General features: G+C 41.5%; 1 protein-coding gene across 5 annotated transcripts in view; it reads left to right on the top strand.

The window, feature by feature from the left end:
* The first annotated feature begins 18,318 nt into the window (after nucleotides 1-18,318).
* The window catches only part of Ptprz1 (protein tyrosine phosphatase receptor type Z1), a 175,959-nt gene continuing 169,420 nt past the window's right edge, over nucleotides 18,319-24,857 (top strand). For all 5 annotated transcript variants that reach the window (XM_057765069.1, XM_057765086.1, XM_057765077.1 and 2 more), the window contains exon 1: nucleotides 18,319-18,716. In XM_057765069.1, coding sequence (XP_057621052.1) covers nucleotides 18,659-18,716 — 58 coding nt within the window. In that variant the 5' untranslated portion in view covers nucleotides 18,319-18,658. The remainder of the gene's footprint in view (nucleotides 18,717-24,857) is intronic.

The raw sequence follows: 24,857 nt of genomic DNA, 5'->3' as shown, positions 1-24,857 counted from the left end.
ATTCTTCTAACCATAATAACTGTGCTTTATGTGATTGATAGTCTAATACATTGTTCTGCAAGTTCCAACTGAATACCTCCATTCTTTATCACATGCCACCACATGCTAGGAAATATACCAAGCAGTGTGTTCATCTGAAGAGCTATGCCCTCTTAAATCTGAATGATTAGAACCATAAGACACACACCCATTTCCAAGAGGAAAACAAAATAAATCGGTTTCTCAATTTACAGTTGGGAACAGGGATACAGGTAATAAAAAGGCAAAGCGTAGAAGTCGAACAGACAGGGCAGCAATTCTCAGTTCTTTGACTCCTCAGAGCAACTTTCTAGTTTTAGTTGGGAGGGCAGAGTCTTTTCTTGGGGAATTCATAAGTCAGCATACAGTAGAGCACGGGATGGAATTTTCCTTATTCTATCAGAATTGTAGCTCAAGGTCAATGATCAAAATTAAATGTTTCATTCTAAAGAGGTCACCTCACACCTTTTGGCAATATTGAATGGAACTTTTAAATTTGCTGTATTGTATTGTGTTCACGTGGAGGGAAAAGCGCTACTGGCAGGAGTGGACTCTTTCTCCACCACATGGATCTGGAGATTGAACTCAATTCCTTGGGCTGGGTGACAGGTACTTTCACCTCTTGATCCATTTTACTAGCTCCAACACCAACCCTTCCTAAGTGTCTGTAGAAAAGGTTCTAGAATTGCCTATTGAGGAAAGGCAGTTGATACTCAGTTCTTTAGAGAGAGTAAACTGTGTGTTCTGAAAAAGCTTTCTTTCTCTGCCCAAGTCTTTCCTTTTCAAAGAAGTGACCAGTATGGAGAACAGGATTCTAAGTCACTAATCCATTAGATTATGTTTGCTATCTCAAACACAAAGGCACTGAACATGTTAGATTGAACATAACACACGTGCACTCCTTAGAGAATCCTTAGCAATCCTGAGTTAGCCTGATCCTAACTGACAGCAGAGAAAGCCAATGAGCAGCTCGGTTGGTGGGGCAGAGCCTGGAAAGCACTGTGGAGGAACCAAGTGCTTTTGGAAGTATGGGAAAACAGGAGTTTATAAAGCAATGGATTATTGGTAAAGCTAAGAACCCAATTTTAAAATGGCATAAGGATATGAATAGATAAATCTTCAAAGAAAATACAGAAATGGCAAAAGGCATATGAAAAAGATAGCCAGTATTGTTAACCACAGAAAAAATAAAAATCAAAACTCCAATGAGAATACAGTTCATATCTACTGGGATGTATAGAAAAAAATCAAGACATACATTTTAGGGAGGATGTGGGAGAAAAAAATATTTAAACATCTGAAAAAATGCTTGGAACTTTAAACATTACTTGATTCAGAAATCACACTTCTGGATATTTATTCCAGAGAATTTAAACGAGATATTTTTACTCCTGTGTTTACTCTGTTGTTATTCACAATAGAGAAAAGAAGGAAACACCATAAATATTCCTTAACTTTTGTACTTTAAAAATTTGGGGGCTGGGTAGGGGGGCAGCTTAGGATGTGGGTACATGACTAGTATTCACAAGATTGTGGGTTTAATCACCAGCATCAAAAAAAAAAATAGTATACAAAGAACGGAATGTAATTAGGCATCCATCCAATGTAGCATGGGTGAAACTTAAAACATTATACTCAGTGACATAAGTTGGTCACTGACAAATACTACCCAATTCTATCAATATGAAGTGTCTAGAACAATTAAATGAAATTGTGGTTGTCAGGGGATAAAATTTGCCATTTTGCCATAATGGAAGGAAAACGAGTAAGTTCCAAGTATCTGTAATTCATCTTATGGCTAAAATCTACCATGTCTTTTTTGTTAACCTAAAACTGCAGTAAGGGAGAGCTCATGTTAAGTGTTCCAACCATGTGAAATAAAATTAAAATTAAAGACACAACAGATGGGTTCAAGCCTATTTAAGAAGAAGCTAGACCCCTAGATATTTTCCCCCAGTTCTGCCAGATGACTACTTATTCCTCACCTAGCTGAGATGAAAAGTCTCACCCCATTAGAACAGTAATATATACGCATCACTCGTGCTCATAGAATAGGACACTATTTTTAAAGGCCACGGAGAACAGAGGAGCTCTTAAGAGTTAGAATTGTGGTAAGAAGACCCTAATAGAGGTATGGCAACACAGTTGAGAAAAGCTGTCTTGGATTTTACTGCTGGGAAGAGACACCATGACCATGGCAACTCTCCTAAAGGAAAACATTTCACTGGGGCTGGCTTATAGCTTCAGAGGGTTAGTCCATTATGGTCATGGCAGGAGGCAGGCAGACATGGTGCTGGAGAAGGAGCTGAAACTTCTACAACTTGATCCTTAGGCAGCAGGAAGAAAATTGAGGAACACTTCTTCAACAATGCCACAACGATTCCAACAAAGGCCACACCTCCCAATAGTGCAGCTTCCTATGAACCTATGGGGGCCATTTTTATCCAAACCATAACAAAAGTCTTCCAAAAAAACAAGAGAAAAAAATGAATAAGAAAAAAAAAAAAAACAAATCAGAAGGTCACGGAAGCCCAATATTCAGAGACTCAGAATACAGTGGAAATGGAAATGAAAAGCAAGAAACTATCAAAGAAATATTTAAAATCATTTTACAGACTAAGAATGTACAGATGGGAAGATCCCAGTGAAAGAAAGGAGGAAGAGAGAGAAGAAGGAGAAAGGGGTATTAGGAACTCCACTGGCTTTTTCAAGTCTCATTAACAGACTTGAGAAACACAACATCTTGTGAACTAACGGTATTTTCAGATTCTAAAATCAACCCCAACCCAAACCAAGCCAACACCAAGGTAGTGACACTTTATATTCTGGTTTGCTTCGATGTGTTGAAACAGGATCTCATGATAAGAGTTTTACATCCTCCCATCATAGTCTCCCAGCTCCAGGGCTGTACCACTGTGCCAGGCTTAGATATGTTAGCAATAGAGAAAGTAACCAAACATTGAAGTGGGAAGAGGAGATGCTTTCCCTTGTAGCAGCTTTAGGAGAGAATTCATATCTTTGTCTGTTCTAGCTGTGGGCGCCCTTACTTCACATCACATCACCAATCTGACTCATTCTTCTGAATCCCTCTATCACCTTTAAGATACTTATGATTACACGAGCCCATTCAAATAACCAGGACAATTTATGTAATTTCACTGCAACTGGCCAACACACATTAATTCCTTTTTAACCTTAACCTTTGCCAGATCACAGGACATATTAACAGGCTGGAAAGATGGGAGTGAGGACATCTGTGATGGGATCACTTTTTTTTTCTCAAGAATATGTGACTTGTACATAAGTGATGAGCAAGCCGAAGGTGGCACTGGTCACCTTGCTAGGACTTTACCCAAGAGGGATTCCCATGGGTCAGCTAGAGGCTAATGTACAACTGTATCTCTGCATGGACCAATTGCTCCATGTGCCTCAGACTTACAGAATGTGCACCTTCGCCCATCACTCAAAAGTCAGACTTGAGTACCACAAAGGCACAGCCAGCCAGAGAAGTGGCAAGAATAAAGACAACATCATCTCAGAACTCTGAGGTCTACTCCCACCTCAGGAGTGGGGGGTTCTTAATAGACTAGGAAATTCAATTAAGATTAATGGCTCATACCCAAGGTATTTGCTACTACTGTAAGGATTAGAGAGGGCAGTGTTGGCACAGGGGAACAATCCATATCATATTGTAGGAGTAGACTTATTAGATTAAATTCTACTGAATACTAATACTTGGAAAATTTGCTGGCTGACCAAGGTGTGATACAGAATGAGCATAGGCATGCACAGTCAAGGATTCTTAGCAGAAAAGCTTATCTCCCTTGAATTTTTACCACTGTGTGCACATATTCTTCAATGCCTGTCACGAGCACATAAAAAATTTGGAACTCCAATTCAGTTCAGTTTTATCTCTTTTTCTTTTTTATTGAAAATAGATTTTCTTCATACAATATATTTGGATCATGGTTCCCCCTCGCCCAACTCCCCAGAGATCCTCCCCATCTATCCTTACAACCAAATCCACATCCTTTCTTGCTCTCTCATTAGGAAACTAATGTTTTTAAAAGCATAAAACAAGATAAAATAAAAAACCAACAAACCAGAACAGAACAAAACAAACAGAAAAACAAAGAGCCAAAGAAAAACCACAAGAAACACATATAGATGTAGAGACATATACCTTGGCACATACAGAAATCTCCTACAAGTGCAAAATCAGAAACCATGATATATGTGAAAAATACCTGTGGGGTAAGGAAGATGGGGGGGAGGGAAGGACGGAGGAGGGTAGGATGAAGGAAGAAAAGGAGGGAGAAAGGAAGGAAGGAGGGAAGAAAGGAGAAGGAAGAAAATAAATGCCTAGACAAATAAATCATTATGTGACAAGAAACAAACATAAAATATCATCGAGTTCATTTTATGCTGGCCATCTACCCCTGGCCATGAGGCCTGCCCTTAAGAGTGGTTTGAATACCAAGTGAGACCCCATTAGAGAAAACTAAGTTTTCTTTTGTGAGTGGGTTATCAAGCAAGCATAGTTTCTGGGTTGGAGATGTGGGATTTTGTTCACTTCCTCTCTCAACCCTGGGACCCCGTCAGGTATAGTCCTGTGCAGCAGACCTTGTGTATACTGCCAAGGTCTCTGTGAGTTCATATGCACATTGGTCTTGCTGTGATTCAGACACCTTGTTTCCTTGGTGCTCCCCATCCCCTCTAGCTCTGACAAAATGTTTGTTTCCTCTTCCAAAGGGTTCCGTGAGCTGTGATGGGAGAGAATTAATGGAGACATCCCACTCAGGATGGAGTGTTACAAAATCTTTCACTCCACACATTGTCCAGCTGTGAGTCTGTATTCATTCACATCTGCTGCAGGAGGAAGCTTTTCTGATGATGGCTAAGCAAGACACTGGTCTGTGAGTATAGTAGAATAGGGTGTGTAGTCGTTTCGTTGCTGTATTCCTTTAGCAGAATGGTAGTATCTGGCTTTCCTTTAGGGCCTTGGACTATGTGGTCTCAGGATTTTGGCCACTGAAGCAGTGTCAGACGTGGGTTCCATCTCATGGAGTGGGCCTTAGTTCCAATCAGACAGTGGTTGGCTGTGCCCACAAGCTGCACCCTGCCATTGCCCTAGTGAGACTTGCATCCATTATAAATGGAAGGGTTTGTAGCTGGGTTGCTGTTTACCTCTCTCCCTTGGGAGCATGTAGAATACCATCTGGTACCAATTCCATTGTAAATCTAGTCTAGATTGCATGTAATCTAGTTACAACAAAGAAAAGCATGCCTGTGAGCAGAGTTGAAGAACCGTACCGTTTTTCAGGCTTTTCCAACACTATTTCTTTTAAAATCTATCCTCTGTCAGTGGAAAGAAGAAAATGTGACCCAAATTTAAAATGGTAAAATTGTTTCATATTAGAAGCACTGGCTGCTGTAAATACAAGCAGATGAAAGTCCACGACATCATATTTTTAAAGCACATACACGCATTCGACATTTTTCTTTCCACAGACAGTTAAAGGAAGAAAGACTCAGGAGAGACTTGCTTTTGCCATCTGTAATATTGCTGTCCTCTCCCTCCACTGCGCTCTTACTCATTCTCCCCTCAGCCTCCTGCAGACACCCTCAGAAAGGGAGCAACAGCTCTGAGACCAGTGGAAGACAGGTTTTCTGTACTGTTGCATCTCTAACATGAAGATCTTAGAATAACTTTTAGCATGAAAACCCCAAGAAAAGACAGTAAAATAACCAAATCATTACACAACCATGATACAGTATTCGATGACGATTCCAGGTTTGTTGATGTTCTTTCATTTCCCTTTCTCATTCCCCTGCTCCATCTCTTTCTCCCTCCGTTTACCCATGCCAAGAGTGAATTAATTTACCATCATTCATATTTGTTTTTCTTCTCCTTATAGACATGCTGAGTAGGGGATGGTTGCATATATAGATATCTCTTGACTATGTGAAGAAAATTAAGTTGTCAGTGCAAGGCTGGCCAGCTCTCTCTTCCCCAGAAACTGTGAAAACACACGCTGAAAAGAAGCTACCCCAATACTTAAAGCTCGGCAGACTGCTGACCAACCACCTGCCAGGCAGCTAGCTACCCTAGAGAACTAGTCAATTAAATCCACTACAGGCATCGAGTGAAGAAGAAATTGACGCAAATCCAATTTTCCCTATCATTGCAACAGAACCTAGCCCACCCTGATGGATGTGTGCCTTATCTCATATTGCCTTTTGTCATTTTAACTTGCCTTCATTTGCAGGCGTCCCTTCATGCTGTTAAAGAAGCGTGGTTAAGCTTCCAATTATAATTTTCAGGTTGACCTGTCTGAAAGCTACTTAGGCATAAGTGCTAGGAAGAACCAGTTTCACTGGAAGATGAACTAGCATGAAATGTTAAACCAGCTTATGTGGCAGGTACTCCCTAGATGCTATTGGCAGAACTGAGTACTGGGTAGGAAAGATGATTTCCCATGCTGGATACCTATGACAAGATGACTTCCTCTGGCTGACGAGCTATAACAAGATGATACTGTGCAATCATAGGAATTGAGGGTTGAGTACCAATGTGACCATCACATCTTTGTGTCTAGCAATGCTGAGCTCTTGAGTATTGGGGAACACCTGTAAAATGGGGAAATGATACCCCATGTGTAGCATTTGGAAGATACTAAAGTGAGTATGTGAAATTCACGGGGTGGAGCTAGTAGACATTAAGAAGAAATGCCACTTTTGCTACGAGCTGCTTCCCTGCAAGGGTTCAGAAATGTTCAGAAGGGGTTTAGTGACCTTGCACATCTGGGAGGTGAGAGCAAGCTGGGAACACACAGAGTTGACTGGTTCTACTATCACCGTCAGATTCTTTAAAACCTTATCTTAGCATGGGGCATTTTACAGCTTTGTTTCATACGGGTTTTGCAAGTTGTTCTTCCTATCTTTTGCCATTTCTGTGTCTTGTGGATATCATATTTATGTATCTTATTTCAATTATTGGATTTTTATTTATTCTTTTAACATAGTCATGTGGTTCAATTTATTCTTTATAGTTTATTTATAGCATCATTCATATTTTAATTCATTGCTTATCTTTTCAAAAGATTTAATATTTATTTTATGTGTACAAGTGTGTTTGTTCCCCACGTATGTCTATGTACCTTGTCCAAGTGGTGGTTAGAAGAAAATGTCAAATCCCCTAGAATTTACAGAGTCATAAGCTGCCATGTGAATGCTAGAAATTGAACCCAGGTCCTCTTTGAAAACAAGTGCTCTTAACCACTAAGCCATTTCTTTGCCTTATTTTTCCTATCTTCAAGTGAAAATCCTCAAAGCCCTTTTCTTACGGTCTTTTTTTTTTTTTTTGTACACTGATAATGTCACATTTTAATTTTTATTCCTTTGTTTTTAGCCCTTGTTATTTATCAAGACATGACTCTCTCTGAAATAATTTTGATTTCATAGTGGGAGACTTCCCAAGATTTGTTCGACTAATCTGACAGAGAGAATTGATCATGTAAAGGCTGGTCTTTAGTTATAATACCTATAGGGACTGGAGAGATGCCTCGGTCATTGACACACCGGATGTTCTTGCAGACAACCAAGATATGTTTCCTAGCATCCACAAAAGGTGATTTACAATCGTCTCTAACTCCAGTACCAGGGGATCTGATGCCCTTTCCTGTTTTCTGTAGGCAGTCACATACACATGAGCATACAACCCATATAAAACATAAATTTAAAAAATTTTGAAGAGAGAACTTTTAGGGTCTTTTGGTTTTAAAAGTTAAAAGCAATGTCTTCATTGGAAGAGGAGATTCTGAAACCAAATCCTAACTAGTGATCAGTAGTCCTATTTAGTGCTAAGATTCTGAAACCAAATCCTAACTAGTGATCAGTAGTCCTATTTAGTGCTAAGTTGTTGTATAATTAAAACATTCTCTGATTTTTAAACTCCTCCCAGACAGAAATATATTTTTCTTCCATTGTGTATAGAATCTCTACTACTAGCTTGTACTGAAGAAAAAAAATCAATAGAACAAATTGTAAGGCTGGATAATGTTTGGCTAGACACTAAGGAGGCAGTCATCAAATTGAATACTCTCCCTGCAAAGCTGCAAAAGTCATATCGATACTGAACATCATGTTCCTGCTTCCCGTCTGCAGTGTGATTCCCTCACAGCCTTCCTGAGGTTTGGGTAAACTTTAGAGCCACACAATCTGATATGTAGCGAAGTCATACAGAAAGAACACTCACTATTAATTCAGTCTGAAGAGGAATAGTCCTCCAAAGCTGGACCCTTTAAAGTCACTTGGGTGTCAATGATAGATTCCTTTGTTTGCTTCCAGCCCAGCATCAGCCATGAAGCAGAGCTTTGATCAACACCTGCACCATCCCATAATTCCCAGGGGCAGTGGCGCCTTGGCCCTCTTCTCTTACATTTTGGATTCTTTCAGGGATTATGTGCTACAAAATGCCTCCAGTTGAATCACCAAGTAGAAACACAAGCTGGAAATTCCTCTTGGGACAATAATCATCTTATTTGGGCAGAAAGCATATATGAATCTTTTGAAGGGTGTTTATTTCTCATATCACACACCATTTATATTACTCATATTTGACTCTGGGCCAACTTTTCTAAGTGTACTATGTCTTGGGGAGCAAAGGAGGACAAATTTCAAGCATAAAAGGCACCTGGTTAAGGTTTGAGAAGGAATTTCTTAGTGCTGAATCCCACAGGTGTCTGCAAATAAGAAATATAGACAAGTCCATGACTTATGGCATATCATTTGCCTCTATTTTTTAGCGACATTGGGAAGGTGGCAATGGTACCCACTTCAAAGGTCTCCTGTGAGGATTACATACTCATTGACTCAGTGCTCATCAAATATTTCTCTTGTGATTAAAAGGTATAAACCAGAAGGTTGGTAGTACTTGGGTGCCTTGCTTTATGCCAGCATCTCAATAGGAAATTTCCTATTTCTTATGGGAGTGATAAGCGAGTTCCCCAGAGCAGTAGACTTCCTCAGCTTCTCTTCCTATTTTTAGGAACAGAAGAAGCTAGCCAGAAATAATGTAGTAGCAGTAGATACTTAAGGAAAATGGTTAGAGGCAATGCCAGGGTTTTTACAGAGTCCCAGAAATAGAAATGCTTCTGAATGCTTAAAAACGTGAGTTTTTAAACCAAAAAGCTTATAAAGATGCTAAAATTGTAAATAAATAATCCCAGTACTGGTTCTTGGATCTTCAAAGAAAGTAAAAAAGCCTTAGATTTGATTGGGCCCCTGTGTGCAAAGAGGAGACATATCATTTTACCTTAAAGGTGGATTAGGCCTGCTTGCACATGTTACAATTTGAGGAACTGCAAACTTGAAATTAAGTTACAAGCCAAGACAAATAGATTATGAACAGTTTGTCTACTATCCTCACCAAGGAAAGCAAGTAAACCAAGAGAAGAAAAACATTCACAGTCTAGGGGTGTCAATTAGAGTGCAGAAAGTAACAGAAACATCTAAAATACTGACTTAATCATAATCAGACAAGAGAAGAGGCAAGCAATACTGGATTCAAAGCTTCCCTTCTTGTGCAGATGACTGCATATACTTGAGTATTTACTGAACACCGAGCATAAGTCAGGCCAGTTGATTATAGAAAAATGATGCTAACAGCAGAATACAGTTGAGGAGTAATCTGTCAACCTGGTGACTGATGAGGTGGAGGTAATGGGGAAGAGGGCAGATGACTTTCAAGGTTCTGTATCACAGAAAACATCAGACTTGAGAAAATGCGATATTTAGCTTCATGTGCTAAATACAAATACATTAGGAAGTCATGTTTTTACATTTTGTGGTGATTTGAATAAGAGTGCCCCCCATAGGCTCATACATTTAAGCACTTGGTCACCAAAGAGTAGTATATTTGAAAGGATTAGAAGGATTAAGAGGTGTGGCCTTGTTAGAGAAAATGTGTCCCCGGGGGTAAGCTTTGATGTTACAAAATCCCATCCCAGACCTAGGCGCTCTTGCATTCTCTCTCTCTCTCTCTCTCTCTCTCTCTCTCTCTCTCTCTCTCTCTCTCTATATATATATATATATATATATATATATATATATATATATCCCTCTCTCTGCTTATCATAATGTAAGTCTTAACTACTGCTCCAGCACCTGCTTATATGCTGCTATGCTTCCTACCATACCACGATAATGGATTAAACCTCTGAAACTGTAAGGAAGCCTCCGATTAAATGCTTTCTTCTGTAGATTTGCTTTGGCCAGGGTGTCTCTTAACAGCAACAGAACAGTGACTAAGACACCGTTTTAAGGTAACTGTAAAGAAGGCAGAGACCCAATTTCAGGGGTTTGAGGAGCATCAGAAACTAAAAAAGTAGACAAAATAATTGTGGTCCGGTATTATAAAAAAAAATGTGAAAGAAAGTCCCTTTGTAACCCTAATTATAATGAGACATGATGAGATATAATTATAAAAGAAAAAAATTAAGTGGTAAAATATTTTAATAATTTTTTGAGAAAAATAAATAGGCATAGAAGTGGAAAAGGATTGAAAGATCCCTGACCCTACCATAGATGGTTTAGATAACGAGGAATCAGAATTTAGTGGAAGCAAGAGGACCTCACCGTAGAACTGAAGGAAAACACAAGTTCTTTCCCTAAATGTATGGAGACTATTTGCCTTGGATCTCTAAGTCAAATAAGTGGATGGCAGTTGTAAACTGATAATATTTTGGTTAGTATACCAGCTAAGTAATGGTTTAAATGTAATGAAAAGCATGGTGGATAGCCAGATAAGATTGTCACACGTTTTTAAGCCCAGAACTTGAAAAGCTAAAGTGGGATGATAGCTAAGAACAAAATATACAAACTCACATATGGACATATATAGTGGGTCATTTATAGTACTTGTAAGTTATGTTTAATTAAAATTCGGTTATGCTTTTGGATAGCTATTTTGTGAGAAATTCTTAAATAAGAATACTTTATCCCAATCTTACGATTATTTTCAGATTTCCAAAACTTATTTTATACTTTCTATTTTCAGTACTAGAAGGAAATGGGCTACTAAGCTATGAAGGCTTGAAGTAAACTTAAGAAAAACTCTTAATAGAAAGAAGACAACCTGATATCGTATTGTCAATATCTGCATCTCTCCATATATGTGTGTGTCTATATATATGTATATGTATATATATATGTGTGTGTGTGTGTGTGTGTGTCTATCATCTTTCCACCTACCTATGAATCAATCCATTGCACACAGTTAAAGTTTCGTCAAAATCTATAGCATGTACAACTCTGAGAGTAAGCCTAATATAAGCTACATATTTGAAATAATAATGATATGTTTGCGCAAATCCATTACCCATGGCACATGTATCACTGCAATGGTGATAATGGGAGGTTGTGCAGCTCTGGGTGTCAGAAATGTGTGTGAACTCTGAACTTTATACTCAATCACTCAATCTGAGCTTAAACTGTTCTAAAAAATAAAATCTAGTGAAAAAAATAAAATAATTTTCTACAGAAGATTGGTCAAATAACAAAACTTTAGTTTGTATAAAGGCTTTGAAAGAGTCTTAATACCTTAATTTTAAAAACACGCAAAGAATGAGCATATTCACCAATAGGGCATCATAACAGATCAAATACTTGAGAGGCCTGCTGTTCCCTGTAAATTTATGTGCTGTGACCCAATCCTCACGTGGGGATTTTGGAGGTGGTTTCTTTGGGAGGTGGTTACAGCATGAAGATGGATCCTTCCCAAAAGGGATCAGTGACCTAATCGATAAGATTCTAGAGAGTGCCCTTGCCCATTGGTATGCTAGGTTTCAGCAAGAAGTTCAGATATTAATTGGGCCTCACCAGTCCCTGATACTGGACCACTGCTTCCAAAAGTGTGAGAAATAGATTTCTGTTGATGGCATGTCAGGCTATAGTTCCTTGCTATAGCAGGCAACCCTAATGGATAAAATACAGGATCTATGCAGTAACGACTTTTAGTATAAGAGAAAAACTGGAAATAAAATAATTTTTTACCATAAATATATTTGAAAATATGATTATTTTTCTGTAACTCTTTTTGTTTGTTTGCTTTATCTGGACAGGGTTTCTCTATGTAACTGCTCTGGCTGTCCTGGAACTCGCTCTGTAGACCAGGCTGGCCTTGAACTCACAGAGATCTGCCTGCCTCTGCCTCCCAAGTACTGGAATTAAAGAGGTACATGACCATCACCCGACATTTTTGCCACACAAACTTTTTTGCCAGTTCAAACTATAAAATTGAGTTATCTGAATCCCCTAGGATGCCAAATGTCCCTGACAGGGAAGAAAAGATTCCTCCATTCGTGTTCATTGATACAATGTTATCATTGAATTATATACTTGGAATCTCACAAGTTTAAACTGAATTATTTATTCTGAACCATGACATGATACTAAAATAGCAAGTATGTAACATGTTAGGTTTTCCTCTCAAGGATGATTTTGTCTTCTTCAGATGAACCCAGGTCTAATTACCTCTCATCTTAGAGCGCTCAGGGAGACCCTGAAAGGACTTGGGCTACCTCCTACATTCCCAAGGCCCATGAGAAGCAAAGATACAAAGACAAGGTAGGTTAGAGGGAACAGAAAGCAATTATTAGGACAAATTCAACCAAAATATCTGACTACACTGCAGAAAGTAAAATTAGTCTTCAGATGGGAAGAAAATTTGTAAAGTGAAAAACTTAAGATAAATCTGTTTTCACAATGCAAAATTAATTCATCATTACTATAAAACAAGAATTGCCATTCTGACAGGTGTAAGATGGTATCTTAAAGTTGTCTTGATTTGCATTTCCCTGATCGCTAAGGAAGTTGAGCATGACCTTAAGTGTCTTTTGGCCATTTGAACTTCTTCTGTTGAGAATTCTCTGTTCAGCTCAGTGCTCCATTTTATAATTGGGTTGATTAGTTTTTTACAGTCTAGTTTCTTGAGTTCTTTATATATTTTGGAGACCAGACCTTTGTCAGTTGCGGGGTTGGTGAAGATCTTCTCCCAGTCAGTGGGTTGCCTTTTAGTCTTAGTGACAGTGTCCTTTGCTTTACAGAAGCTTCTCAGTCTCAGGAGGTCCCATTTATTCAATGATGCCCTTAATGTCTGTGCTGCTGGGGTTATGCGTAGGAAGTGGCTCCTGTGCCCATGTGTTTTAGAGTACTTCCCACTTTCTCTTCTATCAGGTTCAGTGTGTTCTGACTGATATTGAGGTTTTTAATCCATTTGGACTTGAGTTTTGTGCATGGTGATAGATATGGATCTATTTTCATCTTTTACCTGTCAGAATGGCTAAAATAAAAAACACCAATGATAGCCTTTGCTGGAGAGGTTGTGGAGAAAGGGGTACACTCATCCATTGCTGGTGGGAATGCAAACTTGTGCAACCACTTTGGAAAGCAGTGTGGCGGTTTCTCAGGAAATGCGGGATCAACCTACCCCTGCACCCAGCAATACCACTATTGGGAATATACCCAAGAGATGCCCTATCATACAACAAAAGTATATGGCCAACTATGTTCATAGCAGCATTGTTTGTAATAGCCAGAACTGGAAACAACCTAGATGCCCTTCAATGAAAGAACGGATGAAGAAAGTGTGGAATATATACATATTAGAGTACTACTCAGCAGTAAAAAAAATGACTTCTTGAATTTTGCATACAAATGGACGGAAATAGAAAACACTATCCTGAGTGAGGTAAGCCAGACCCAAAAAGAGGAACATGGGATGTACTCACTCATATTTGATTTCTAGCCATAATTAAAGGACATTGAGCCTATAATTCGTGATCCTAGAGAAGCTAAATAAGAAAGTGAACCCAAAGAAAAGCATATAGGCATCCTCCTGAATATTAACCTTCATCAGGTGATGAAAGGAGACAGAGACAGAGACCCACATTGGAGCACCAGACTGAAATCTCAAGGTCCAAATCAGGAGCAGAAGGAGAGAGAGCAAGAGCAAGGAACTCAGGACCATGAGGGGTGCACCCACACACTGAGACAATGGGGATGTTCTATCGGGAACTCACCAAGGCCAGCTGGACTGGGTCTGAAAAAGCATGGGATAAAACCGGACTCGCTGAACATAGCAGACAATGAGGACTACTGAGAACTCAAGAACAATGGCAATGGGCTTTTGATCCTACTGCACGTACTGGCTTTGTGGGAGCCTAGGCAGTTTGGATGCTCACCTTACTAGACCTGGATGGAGGTGGGTGGTCCTTGGACTTCCCACAAGACAGGGAACCCTGATTGCTCTTAGGGCTGACAAGGGAGGGGGACTTGAATGGCGGAGGGGGAGGGGGAGGGAAATGGGAGGCGGTGGCGGGGAGGTGGTAGAAATCTTTAATAAATAAATAAATTAAAAAAAAATAAAACAAGAATTGCTTCTGGAAGACATCTTAAGTACAAAGACATTCTTTCTTCTAAAGAAGTGACTATTACCTAATTAGGTTACAGTCAATACTTGATTTAATTTCCTGGCTTTTCTGTAGTCCAGTTTTCAATGGAAATAATTTGCAGAGTAAAGAAACTTAGGAAAACATGGCTATTTCATAATTGCAAATGACCAACCTGAACATCCAACAACTATAAGACATATCAAGGCAGAGCATTTGAAATCTAGTAGACAAAATGCAAAGTGTTTTCTTAAATTTGAATTTCAGATGATCTCTAAAATTTATAAATATATGACAAGTATTCAATGAGAGTATCCTAATGATCATTTCGAGGTGAAAAATACTTCATCATACTAAAACACCTCATTAAATTTAGTACATTGTAGTGCACTGAACTTGTTTTGCATTATAAAATTATTCATTATTTCATATTTGAATTTAACTGTGTCTCATCTACTTTATCTACTAATTGTGTGCAAGGATGTTTTCTAGTGGTGATTATTTTCTTCTTTTAGACTATCAGTCTGTGATAGGGATGGTGATATTCCCTCTTAAATAGTGCCTGATATGTAATGGACATAAAGCTGGAATATGTCTAGTGACCAAGTGATCCACTCAGAAGTCTTTTTCCCCTTTGAAAATTCCAAGTTCTGAAATATTTGGTAGTCTTCCATTGAGCAATCATTATCTCCCTCTAGAAAAATTTCTTAATTGGGTAAAATCAGATAACCAGATCCCTTCCACCACATTCAGTGGTGGATAATACATGCTGAGAGTGATGGTCAAGATGCTACCAGGCTTTGGTTTGTACAACTTCTTCTAGGATTGTATATATATGATCATCAAATGGATGTAATTTACCAAGGCTTTACACAAAGGTATTCTGTCTCTATTTCTGATCAAATGTATGTATGCTTGTGCATACAGATTATATATAGTTGAACATGCATATACCAGCACATATTCAGATTCTAAATGAAGGCATGTGATTTGTGATTTTTTTTTTACATGTGTGCAAGTGTGTGTATTTCTAATAAGAGTACTTTTATGTGGCCCTGGCTGCCCAAGAGCTCACTGTGTAGACCAGGCTGGCCTCAAACTCACAGAGATCTGCCTGCCTCTGCCTTCTGGGTGCTGATAGTAAAGGCGTGCACCACCCTGCCCAGCCTGATGGCATGTGATTGTATTGGTTTAGGACCAACTCACAAAGGCTGATGCACATTCTCGAGGTGATACTTGTCAGAACCTGTGAAAAGTTCTACAACAGACGCCCGATGCTCTTGCTTACTTGATGTCTTCTATTCTCCTATGGCTTGACTCTTCCAGTGGCTTACTTTCCAAGAACTTTACCTTCCTCCATAGAACTCTCAAAACCACTTGTACTGCTTTTCCAGGTCAACTTTCCATTGCTGTTACACTGGAGAATTAGTTGATACCTTGTTTCCCTGCAAAGCTCATAAAAATCCCTCTTTATGATGGCTTTTGTGCCTTCCCAGGATATTGGCAATATTCTGAACTATGAGAATGGACTTATCAGGGGTCATAGCTTCACCTATTAGCTCTTTTAGAGAAACTTTAGTTTCTATCTTGGTTATGTTTGGTGAATCAACTCTAATTATGAGTTCTAAAGTATCTTTCTGATAGGGCCAACAAATGAAGAGCTAACATAATCATTGTTATCGATGGACTTTTCTCCCAGGCTAGTGGAAAAGCCTTGATAATTGAGACCTCCAGTATTGCCACATGTTCCCCTGTATAAACTCAGCTGTTGCTTCTCCTCCTCCCTCCTTCTTCCTCCTACTCCCTCCTCCTCCATCCTCCCTCCTCCTTTTCCTCTTCTTCTTCACCTGTTTATTTCCAGGGGTGGTGCATGCCACAGCCTTTGAGTAGAAGATAGAGAAGAGCCCTCTCTCCATCTGGTGTGGGACTAGCGAATCAAACTCTGCTCATCGGGCTTGGTGGCTAGAGTCTTTATCCACTGAGCCATCTGGCCTGTCCAGCTTCTTCTAAGCAACCGAGTTTCCTTTTGTTGTTCCCTAGGTGTTTAGATCTAGTGAGATGGCTCAGCATTTCAGGCGCAAGCTTCTTCACAGGAAATCTATGCTTGTCATAGTACAAGCATTCTCAGTCTCCAGGAAATCAAAGTGCTTTCAAAGGAACATGTGACTTCAGTGTCTTTCAGTCTGGTCTCCCCCCCCGCCCCTGCCTTGATAATCAGATTTTCCAGTTCTCCTTTCTACAAAAATACACATCTTTAGGTAAATGTCCCCGTCTACTCCAGTCCATATTCAATAAGCATTTTCCCCACCGAACTCTGAACGCATTGCTAATGAATACACACACCTGTTGTTATGGTAGCAAAAACGGTTAGAAATTTTCTTCCCCTATGGAAACTCTCAGTCTTCATTAGTATCTCTGTGGCATTCTTGTTCTATGCATGGGAAGAATAGGGTCAAGGATCAAATTCTTAGACTGATACTTGCTCCAAAACAAACACGTTAGCATCAAGATCTGCCCTGTCGTGACTACAGTGCATTTTCTCCATTCACAGATCGATAGCAAGATGCATCATTAGCTCTGTACATTGAGCCTGTGTTCGAGGCGGTGGGAATTCTGTGAGAACTGGTAGTGGCAGCAGAAACAGACCTCGGAACTCCAATTTGTATGCATTAAGCGTCCGCTGAATTTTATAAAGCTACAGCACTGGCTTTGAGACAATAACAGAACGCAAGAGTACACACTGTACAGATCCCTACATAAAACTGAGTACCAGGGATAATTCCAGAACTTGGTTTTCTGTGCCTTTGGATGTGACTCCTGAAAGGTTCCAAATGGATTCTCTTATCAGGGCAAAATAAACCAATCATATATATAAAGCACATCATATATATGAAAATCTCACGAATATTCAGGACGGCGTATTTAGACTGTTGGCTGACATCACCACCGGCTAACTCATTTCATGAGGACTTCAACTTGAGTCAACAAACATTTCAGGAATATCTGTTAAAAATCCTCACTCCAACCCCAAGCTGAGAGAGTTCAGGTTATAGCACTCACGCTCTTACACAAAAAACAAACACCTCCATAGAAACAAGCTCGTAAGGGGAGAATGATATGCCCATCTCCGAGGAAGCACAGGGTGTGTATTAGATATCTATTGTGTACCCTTCAATCATGCAATTAAAAAAATAAAATCTTCCTGCCGGAGGACCCTATGCAAAGAGACGACACTGGTGAAGTTAGATTCACCGAGACCACAGCAGTGTTGCGAGTTCCTCCACAGCTGAGCACAGCTCGGCAGAGTAATTGGGGTCTAGGGAAGGGTCAGCCCGGACCAAATGGTCACAACAGGACTGGAGATGATTGGAGTTAACTGCCCTAGTGGTAATAGGGGCTGGAACTGCTTTACTTACTTGGAAAATGCAAAGGAAGGGGGAGGAGAACGCAGTTTACCCAGGCTTCCTCACCCCTTCCTGCTAGGACCCACTTGGCAACGGCAGAGACGACAAAAAAACCGAACGAAAGACTTTCCCAGGGGTGAAGCCCAAAGGTCAGTCCCAAGCTGTGCCGGACAATGAGGACCCAGCCTCCTCTTGTATCTTCCTAGGGGAATGAAGGAGTCTTAATGAAGCGAGCTCCCCCCGCCCCCCAGCGAAGATTCTAAGCCCCAGCGGGTTCCACTCCACCTCCAGCCCCGGGCGGAGGAGGGGCGCCTGGCTGGGACAGGCTGGGATCGGCCACGCCCCTCTCCTGCCGCTGCGCGACCCCGGCCCCCGCCCGCGCTCCTGCGCCCCCGCCCCTGCCCCCGCGCGCTGCGCGTGCCCAGCCCCGAGCGCGTTCCCGCACTCCCGCGCCTCTGGCTGCGAGCGCTCAGATCCTGGCCGCCGCTGCAGCCCTTTCAGGCAGGGGACAGCGTCCGGCCCTAAGCCCCGCGCCTGGTCCGGGCTCGGTTCCCGCGCCCACGCGCGTCTAGTCCCTCAATCTTCTACTCTCTCTCTCTCTCTCTCTCTCTCTCTCTCTCTCTCTCTCTCTCTCTCTCTCTCTCTCTCTCTCTCTCTCCTCTCTCGCTCATCACATGTCCACCTAGACCCTGGCCAGTCATCGGTGTCCCCTGCCTCAGTGTCCCCACCCTCCGCACCCTAAGTTGCACCCCGGCGGCCGGCGAGGGGTCGCGGAACAGGCTGGAGATGCGAATCCTGCAGCGCTTCCTCGTGTGCATCCAGCTACTGTGCGTGTGTCGCCTGGGTAAGTGATAGGACCTCCGCGGGGCGGCCGAGCGGGGCTCAGTTCCTGGGACACGGCTGGGGGAGGTTTTCGGAACAGTCGGCAGCACCCTGGAAGTCACCCTGGCCTGGCCTCCTAGATGTCACCCGCGCGGACTGCGCCCCCACCCCCTCAACCGCAAGGCCGCCACCTGCCGGGTCCCCATACTGAGGCTCGCGTGGTCAGGACACCTGGACCCCCAAGTCTGCCGAGTCAGGGTTCCCTCTTGCACGCCCTCTCTTCTCCGCGTTGCAAACTGTGGAAACAGCCTTGTAGACCTCTATACAAGGATGAGTTGGTGACTGGAAATACAATCCAGCGGTGGCGAGGGGCTGCGACCGGAACGTTCATTTTTATGCTGCCAGTACTGTGGACCTGAACGGAAAGTACACGTGTCTGTCTTGAATTACACGCACTCGCCTGAAAGATACTGAGCTGAACAAGCACCGACCTGACTTCTCGGTGGTTCTAGTACTTTCAATTTAGTCACGTTCAAGTCCAGGCAGCCATTTACAAAAAAGTTTCGGTCAAATCCCTAGGAGTATTCTGCCCCAGCTTCCAGAGCTGCTGGTGGTGGGCTTACCGGAGACCCAGCTTTTCCTCAAAGCCCTCCATACCATAAACGTGTTAGACGACGTTGAGCTCTGCGACCAACTGTTTGAATTACCAGTGTGTGTGTGTGTGTGTTTCTATTTTCTTACTGAAAGCAGCCTTCATGGTGATTCAAGGACTGTTTGGAGCCATTAACCTAAAATTTAGGATATATGCCTCGATTTGTGATTTCAACTGTTTAGCTCCCATCAGTCCATTAACCCTACTTTTAACTTTTTAGATTGTTTATAATAAATGATATATTCGGCGTGCATTTCCAGCCAGTGGGTGGTGCTGCTTTTGGAGCCCTGGCCTTTGTAAACAGAAGTGGTTTCTAGTTCTGATGAGAATTGTGTCGCCACTATAGTGATGGCTGCCCGTACCTCACTCTGTTTTATTCTGTACCTCACTTCAGTCCCCAAGGCTTGATGAAGGTGTTCAGAACTGGTGTGCTGGATGACTTGCACACCGCTCACGTATAAGACAGCAGGACCCCCCTCCCAGACCCTCGCCTCCCCCTGACTGCAGGTTTGCAGTTGGAAGTGAGTCTGGAAGATCCCCCAGCATGGGAAGAACTCTGCTAATCCACACCTGTTGAATTTGCATTTCCGCATTCCACTCATAGGCATTTTAGCAACAAAGCCAGGTCCCTTGATACTTAAACTATTGTTTAAGGAGATCTTGCAGCATTAGGGATGCAAATTACAGTGTTGCTCTGCACTTCAGCAAAACAGATGCCCGAGACTACATTAAGAATGGTTTTAATTAAGAAAAACAACATCAATTGCCACAGAGTTCATCTGCTTGAAGTGCGACGTTTGGGGGTATTTTGCAGAGTCAGAGTTGTGTACCATTATTGGCATCTGACCACAGAGCATGTCATGAGCCCTCCTTGTTCGTTAACTGACATTCCCATCCCACCCATCAGCGGTCTGTGTCTATCGACCAGCTTGCTCTGGACATTTCATCCGAACAGAATCATGAAACATGCAGCCTTTCATGCCTGGCCTCATTCACTCAGCAAAAGGTTTTCAAGGTTTACCTATATCATAGGGAGTATCAGCTCTCACTGGTTTCTGTAACTGAGCTGGATTCCATTATATGCAAATCACACATTTACAAAGTTGATTTTTATTTTTTTCCTCCATAAGGCATTACCTATAGCCTGCTTAGGGTTGTATAGATTTTGGTTTATTGGCCACATGCATTTGAAGATATAAAGCATAAGGGGGAAGAATTGAATGCATTGTTCATGTCAAGGCATTGGCTCATGTCAAGGCATCAAATCTAAGTCTTCCATTGTAACTACTTAAATATGAGTTTTCTTTCTTCCTCTTTCTTTCTTTCTTTCTTTCTTTCTTTCTTTCTTTCTTTCTTTCTTTCTTTCTTCTTTCTCACTCTCCTCTCTCTTTCTCTTTTCCTTCCTCCCTTCCATCCATCCTTCCTTCCTCCCTTCTCCTTTCCTCCCTCCCTTCCTTCCTTTTTCTTCTCTTTCTAATGACTATTACTGTGAGAAGACTGTGTTTTTATCCCTCGCCGTTTTAAAGCAGCCTTTTGCATTGCTGCGAATAAGCTGACGTGGTGACACTGGTCAAAGGGATGGATATACTGACCTTCAGGTGGCATAGTGTGGGAAACTGAGGCACATTATCTACAAATGGAAAATTCAGCCTCCCCTTTAATGCCCGTCCATGTATACATCAGTGTTTGGGGATCTTCAGTTGTTGGAGCCAACCAGGTACTGTACATACCACCATAAAATGTGCTCAGTAAAAGGTTTGAGTACTGACTGAGTGCATGCCGGCAATTCTTACATAGACCACTATTCATACCATTATCCAGGAGCAGAAGAATTCACTAAAGTCCTCACTGTTCACAGTTAAGAACATCTCTGTGATCAGGGCAGTGTCACTGTCTGGGTCCCATGTGTCCTGATCGTTTGAACCAAGCTATTTGACTTTCCCATAAGATGGCAGGACTGTGAGTCATGGAGGAAACCTAGGGGCTTGAAGAGCCGTGAAGGAATCACGTCTTTTCATTCATGAGACCGGAGGGTCTTAGAATTAAGCCAGTCACAGAACTGCAAGGCTCTACAAATCCTCACGTTTGCACACTCTTGTTAAATAGGTAACAGGTGAGATTCTGAGCTTCCTAATCATGTCCCACTGTTTCGGGGGCCACGTTAAAAATGGGTCATACCCTAAGGCCCCTGCAACAATTATGACTGCAATGGTTTCTGGGTGTGGTACCAGGGGCTCCTTCAGCGTTGACTCTCAGTTTGTCCTCTACAGCAAGTCATGCCATAAGTGTAAAATTTGCTCCCTCCAAATAATAACTAGTCACCATTCAGGAAATTTATTACTTTTGATTAGCATGATAACACTTTATTGTACTTGGGATTCCCCCCCCCCCCCCTCGCCGCTGCCACCTTCAGAGCGGGGCTGCTCTCAAGAGAGAAGTTTGCGGAAGAAATTACCTTATCAATGAATTATTTCTACACTAGAAATGAAGGATCTCACTTAACATTATACGTATATTGTGAGAATTTTGCTTCTGGAAAACAATTTTCTTCTGGAAGCATGATCTGTTTCTCCCCTCCTCCCACTTCAGGGAGGTCTGAGTGGGTCTGTCCTGGGAGTCCAATTTGAGTACCTGTTTGCTAATGTCTGTCTCAGATTGTGTCTGGAAATGGCTCTGTCAGCCAAGACCACAGCACCTAAAGGAAGTAGTTGGTGCTTTAGATCCACTTGCCACCGACTTGAGCGTCCTTCGGGTACCATTCCTGTGAATGTCTACCCATCTTCTCATTTCCTTCTCCTCCTGATATAAATTATGGATGAGACAACATAGATACAGAGAAGTCAAATGACTTTCCTGGCATCACACAGCCTAGTTAGTCTTTGTTTCTTCCAAACCAGACACTTCCTTTTCTGTGGTTTGTTTTTGTCTCTTTTATTTATTTGTTTTGCTTTAGACTGGTCTCCTGTAGCAGGGTGGCCCTAAAAACTTTGTGTAGCCAAGGATGGCCTTGAACTCCTGATTGTCCTGCCTCCACATTCTAAGATCTGATGTAGGAGGCATGTGCCACCATGCCTTGATGATGCCTTCTGTGTTCACTCCGATAATGTATTTTCCCGTTGAGAATTTACAGACTCGAGTCCCGGAATGGGATGTAGCATTTCAGTCCTGTTTTTTTTCCTGCAAATGCCCTCGGTGACTTTCCTTGTACATTCCCATGTTGCATTTATTTCCCTTTTAAAAATTGAAGCTTAGTCTGTCATATTTAGGCGACCTCAATGTAATCTTGAATATTGTGGCAAATCCATACTGTCCGTGATGAAGGTAGCCCCACCTGGACTACTATTTCCCTTTGCTCTTGTCAGCTGCACATAAAGAACCCAGCAAAAGAGGTCTTGACACCTGTGCCCTCCACCCACACGTTCTGATTCAACCCCACACCGAAGACCTTTAAATCTTATTTGTAAGCCATTCATGATGGTTTTATGCCTATAATCCTAGCACTTGAGAGGCTGAGGCTGGAGGTTCCTGTGAGTTCATGACCAGCTTGGGCTACATAGTGAGCTTCAGACCAACAGCCTCTTCTACAGAGTAAAATCTGTCTCAAAAACAACAGGAGGCAATAAATAAATCAATACCACCTCCCAAGAACCACATCCTAACTTTTATGATTCTTACTCCATTGACAGACAGTTGAGAGTAACTGTCTTTTCCAGCAATCTGTGAATGTGTTAAATGTGTTAGTTCTCAAATATTTTAAAATGCTTCCACTCACTCTGTAATGCTAATGGCGAGAGCCAATTTAAGTAAGATACATATATGCATGTATCTGAAGTCATTAGAATTGTCTGGAGTGTTAATACATGGCTTGTGTAATGGGAACCAATTTTTATCTATATCTGCAATTCTTCTGATATATGTATTACACGCATTAGGCGTTAAAGGGAAATATTTTATGCTGTTGCACATTCCTAAAAAATAATTCAGTTTTTAAATTATGCTGCTTAGTACCATGGCCACTAGGCGTATGTGATTGATTCATAGTCCATCAAAGTGAAATCACTCACTTCCTTTGCTCACACTAACCGTAATGACTGAAGTGCATCATATCCTAGTCATCTATGTGGGTGACTACAACGTAGGGCAATTTTAGCGCGTTTCCATCACTCAGGAAATCTACTGATTGGGAGACGATGGTGCAGATGGCAAAGTGTGTACCTTGTAATCATGAGGACCGGAATTCAGAGCCCACAGTGAAGCCACGCGTGATGGTTTCTGGTTGAAGTTCCAGTGGTGAAGACTGAACAACACAGGCGTGTCTGTGGAGCCTACTATCCCAACAGTCCTACCTACTAGACAAAGCTCTGGGCCAATGGTAGACCTGGTCTCAAACAAAAATGGGTCGCACCTGAGGAATGACACCTGAGGTTATCCTGTGACCTCTGCATATGTGCATGCACATGTGCGTGTGTGTACCTGTGCACATATAAAGAAAATTCACCAAACATTGTTTTATGACAATAATAAAAAATTATAGAGAGTAATAATTAAAGTGATGCATGGTGGTTATTTCTGGACTGTGTTCTGTCAACTTACAAAGATCCTGAGACATGGTGGTGGTTATGTGTAATGGGTAAAGAAGGGTTAACAGTCTCTTTGTGGCCTTTAAAGCTCAAATCCACAGACAGTGATTTATGTGTGAGTGATCTGTCTCTTACTGTTTCCTAATCTGTTGTTACCATATACTGTATTTTCTGGCAGGATATCTGTCTTCCCCACTAGACCAGCTCTTCAAGGGCAAAGACTGTATTGTAGTCTTCATTAGCTTCTTAGACCTGGCACCTTGAGGACACGCCTATTAAGTCCTTAAATGTTCAAGGCCTTAGGGTTAGCTCTCTATTATTGAGATCTGCCATTTTCTGTTGGTCTCTCTTTGCTTCTGCTTCTCAGTCAAGACTGGTCAGCATTACCTTGGCCTGTTCACCATTAATGCCTCTTCGGGCACCAGACCCTCGTTTTCAGTGATTTTTCTCAGATATACTTCTGAGGATCACCTGGATCCACACATTATATTATCTATGCATAAAAAGCAAAGTGCCCATGCTTAATACTGCATGGACGGTTGCCATGGTAGCCCTAAGTGAGCATTTAGCTGTTGATGAGTTGATGTGCATGAACCTGGTTATGTCCCAGAGTTCAGGTTGAATGTGCTTCTCTGTGTGTCTGCTGTTCATGTGTTAGAGATGAGAGGATGAGGGGATGTGGTCAGTAATAAGAAAGAAAAGATCTTCTCCACAAAGACTCTGCTTCCTATCAGTCCATAGCCATGGGATTGGATAAATTTCGTCAGAATGACCATGAGAGGTTGATGGCCCAAAACAGTTCTGAAAATAACACAACAGCCAAAGTGAGGAAGATGGGGAGTACGATACGCATTTCTTAGAGTTCTTCTACCATTTGATTAATCATTAAGGTGAAGTACAGGGCATAGTTTATTCTTACACATAGCATATC

The sequence above is a fragment of the Chionomys nivalis genome, chromosome 1 (genome assembly GCF_950005125.1).
Source record: "Chionomys nivalis chromosome 1, mChiNiv1.1, whole genome shotgun sequence".
NCBI classification, from domain to species: domain Eukaryota; kingdom Metazoa; phylum Chordata; class Mammalia; order Rodentia; family Cricetidae; genus Chionomys; species Chionomys nivalis.
The sequence above is the reverse complement of the archived record's forward strand: the minus strand, read 5'-3'. Positions and strand labels throughout refer to the sequence as shown.